Source organism: Lathyrus oleraceus, chromosome 1, assembly GCF_024323335.1.
Source record: "Lathyrus oleraceus cultivar Zhongwan6 chromosome 1, CAAS_Psat_ZW6_1.0, whole genome shotgun sequence".
Taxonomy (NCBI): domain Eukaryota; kingdom Viridiplantae; phylum Streptophyta; class Magnoliopsida; order Fabales; family Fabaceae; genus Lathyrus; species Lathyrus oleraceus.
The window spans coordinates 48658122-48662101 of NC_066579.1; the positions used below are offsets into that span (position 1 = coordinate 48658122).

The 3980-nt window shown below is 33.5% G+C and overlaps 1 protein-coding gene across 1 annotated transcript; it reads left to right on the plus strand.

Annotated features, from left to right (window-relative positions):
• Positions 1-255: 255 nt before the first annotated feature.
• Positions 256-2515, plus strand: LOC127100548 (annexin D5). Its single transcript, XM_051037803.1, has 6 exons — positions 256-449; positions 785-930; positions 1043-1258; positions 1353-1568; positions 1651-1740; positions 2164-2515. The coding sequence occupies exons 1-6, from the start codon at positions 374-376 to the stop codon at positions 2365-2367; spliced, it is 948 nt and encodes a 315-aa protein (XP_050893760.1). The 5' UTR covers positions 256-373; the 3' UTR covers positions 2368-2515.
• The last annotated feature ends 1465 nt before the right edge of the window (positions 2516-3980 follow it).

Consider the following 3980-nt stretch of genomic DNA (forward strand, 5'->3'; position numbering starts at 1 on the left):
AATAATTCTTCTTTTACCTATAATACCCTTAATTATTTATTATATTCATTTTACTTTTTCTCTCTCTGCAATCATTATCTAGGGGTAATTTTGATAAAATTGCAATTAATACTACCTTGAACTTTACCAGTGACAATTAAAAAGAAACAAATTTTTTTGCAAGAAAGTGACACTTATAAAGGAACGGAGGGAGTATTTATATAATAGTATTAAATAGATATTTGTTTGAATTGGTTGAACAACCGTTGGCATTATTATTATATACGGTCCCAATTGTCCCTACGGCCTTTAAAACGTTTCTTGTTTCCATCTTCCTTCTCAATCAGTTTCTTCTCTTTCTCTCTGTTTTCATTTTCTAAGAAACAAGAAGAAAATGGCTACACTGATTCTACCTCCCATTCCTCCTTCTCCTAGAGATGATGCTATGCAACTTTACCGTGCTTTCAAAGGTTTCTTTCTCTCCAAATTTACTCGTTTTGTAGCATGCATGATTAAATTTTGGTTCTGTGATTGATTTTGAATGTGGCAAAAGTTAGTTGAACACAAATTATACGGTGAAAATCAATTCTGAAGGTAAAAGCCCCAAATTTAAGTGTGTAATTTGGTTATGCTGTATGGATTCTGTCAAATGAGTGTCAAATCAATTCTAGAATTAAGACCTATAATTTCCAACTTAAAGTTATAATCAATTATGCCTGTGTTTGGTTCTGCGGAAGAAAATTGATTTTTAGTGAATTGATATTCCATGAAACCTTTATTTCATTCTGATTTTATGGTTTCACAGGATTTGGGTGTGACACAACTGCTGTCATCAATATTCTTGCTCATCGAGACGCCGCGCAGCGTGCCTACCTTCAACACGAATACAAAGCAACCTATTCTGAGGAGCTTTCGAAACGCTTAGTTTCAGAGCTAAGTGGAAAGTTAGAGGTACTAAATTAGTGCTGTAGGAACGTTGAATGGAGAGATCTAACAGTTAATCATGTTTTCAATAATTAAGTCCTCGCGTGCTCTCAATGCCTATAATATTTTGGTTTTTCAGACTGCAGTTCTGCTTTGGTTGCATGACCCTGCCGGGCGTGATGCGGAAATCATTAGGCAGTCTCTAATTGTTGACAGAAGCCTTGTAGCTGCTACGGAAGTAATATGTTCGCGCACTCCGTCCCAGCTACAACATTTAAAACAGCTCTACCATTCAAAGTTTGGTGTTTATCTCGAGCATGAAATCAAAGCAAACACTTCTGGGGATCTTCAAAAGGTGAGGTTTCGATATGTAAACACCTATTATACTTTACTGAGCATGAAGCTGCAAAAACTGAAAACTAATTGTGTTATGCAAAAATCTTGTTAAGATCTTGCTTAAATATATAAGCACCCCTCGCCACGAAGGCCCCGAGGTTAACAGAGAAGTTGCTCAGAAGGATGCAAAGGTCCTCTTCAAAGCAGGCGAGAAGAAACTAGGAACGGACGAAAAGACTTTTGTTCAAATATTCAGTGAACGAAGCAGCGCGCATTTGGCTGCTGTCAGTTCTTATTATCATGACATGTATGGTCACTCATTGAAGAAGGTATCTTAACCTCATTAATCTTATCATCATTTCAACTTCATTTATCTATTGAGGTATTAATTTTAAGCTGAAATCATATCAGGCCGTAAAGAATGAAGCATCCGGGAATTTCGGTCTTGCACTTTTGACAATAACTGAATGTGCTAATAATCCAGCAAAGTATTTTGCAAAGGTATTCCTCAGCACTTCAACTTTAGGAACATAGGATGCTATTATATAGTAAAAAAATGTGAGGAACTAAAATATTCTATGCATGTTCAATTGTATGCATAAGTCCTTATACCAAAAGTTGTTTATCTTAACGAGAGTCGTCTCAAACTTTTGAGAGGCTCTTTGTAAGAAGCTGAAGCTAGTTTCGGTTGAGTTGTGGATTTTTTAAGAGGTCTTATTTAACTGTGGAATATATGTATGGAGACCCTTTTTACCATAGCTTGATCATAAAAAATTGTGAAGCCCTGTGCTGTAGGCCGTCTTCCACACTCTCAAAGACGGCGCTGAACATGGCCAAATTCTATTTCATTTGCATAATTATCTACCAATGATTAAAAATTCCTATACACAAAATCTGTATATTCATACTTTTGTCACCATGCAGGTGTTGTATAAGGCAATGAAAGGTATGGGGACTAACGATGACACACTGATAAGGGTAATTGTATCAAGGACTGAGATTGATATGCAATATATCAAAGCTGAATATTCAAAGAAGTACAAGAAGACACTAAATGATGCAGTACATTCGGAAACATCGGGCAACTATAGAGCTTTTCTTCTCGCACTTTTGGGTCCCAATCATTAGTCAATTGATTTTCAATTATGTTTTATTTTGGATATTTTCAAGCTTTGATGTTTAAATGTTTTGAAATTTGGCTGTTTTTGTGCTTTGTAAGGCATTTTAAGCATTATCATGAAGACCCTTAAATCTGCTTGATTTGAAGTTGCTGATATGGCTGATTTGTTGTCCATTTGCATATGATTGAGATCACTCAATACCTTTTTAAATCATAATAGCTTGATTTCAAGTAGCTGTTATAGCCATATCCTCAGCTTTTACAACTACATCTTGATAATAGCTGATATGAGTGAAGGATCTTTTCATGATTGAATTCAAAGTTTCAAGAATTAATTTAGAAACACAAATCAAGAACAAAGGAGGAAATTTAAAACTTACAAAAGTGGATTGGATCAAAAGATGAATGTGAAGATAAATGATTGCACTTTTAAGAGGAAGATAAAAATCAAGAAGGTAATTGCCATAAGTGAATTGGAAAATTATTTGATAAGATGCACACTTAGTTCAATAGCCCTCGAGGGAATTTTACACATAAGTATGAAAACGTGTAAATCTATTAACATTCAAAACTAGTTATTATATGTGTGAAAACTTAATCTTAAAAACATCCCTATAATACTAAAACTAGTTCTGATAGAGAGTTAATTTAGTAATTATCAATTATATATTTTAATTGGATTTTAATTTATTAGTTTATATTATTTTTTATTTATATTTTAGAAGTTTTTTTTTTAGGTATTATGATTGTGTCACTTGGATGACTAAGATATATTAGAATAGTATTTAAGTTTAATATTCATTTTAAATCAACATCGATTCTTTTATTTTATTATTTTGTTTTTATTATCTTATTATTTTTCATAATATTAGAGTTTTTCATAGTTTTATTTCTAATAAATTGGTGCTCTCATTCATACATTCAATCTCTATTATCCTTATCATACAAACATTATTGTTATCATTATTTTAAATTGCGATTGTGGGTGTTATGATTGTTGGAAATCCCCCAAAATCTATGGAGAATTTCAATCAATTTTGATGAACAAGATTGTTATTACCCACACAATAGCAATGAAAAGAGAATAACAATGGAGAAAGAAAGAGTCTAAAGAACGATGAAGGAGAAGAAGAATTAAAATTCTGTAGAGTTTCTCTCTGTCCACAAAATGTGGAAAACTTCTTATTCACTTTGCAACTGCAAAATACTGTGAATACAATGTTATGAATGTTCTATTCACGTCATTACAAGAATAAGGGTTACTCCATATATTTATAGATTTAGGTTAACTTGGACCTCAAGTCAAAGCCCAAAACTATAAAAGTCCAAAATAGCTAACACTACTAAAATAGGCCTAAGTCGAAATCCTGTGTGAAGCAACATGTTTCGACACTTCGACACTAACACAACTCAACACACTATGTGGTTCGACACTTCCTTGCTCTGTCGAGCAACCTGCTTCGACACAAGGAATTACAATTCAACACACCACCTAATTCATTGTGTCAAAGCTATCTACATTCATTATAGCTCTTAGTCTTCTGAACACTTCGACCTGCACTCCCTTCGTCATGATGTCTGCAATCTGATTCTCAGTTCTGCAGTGTTCCACATTCATCTT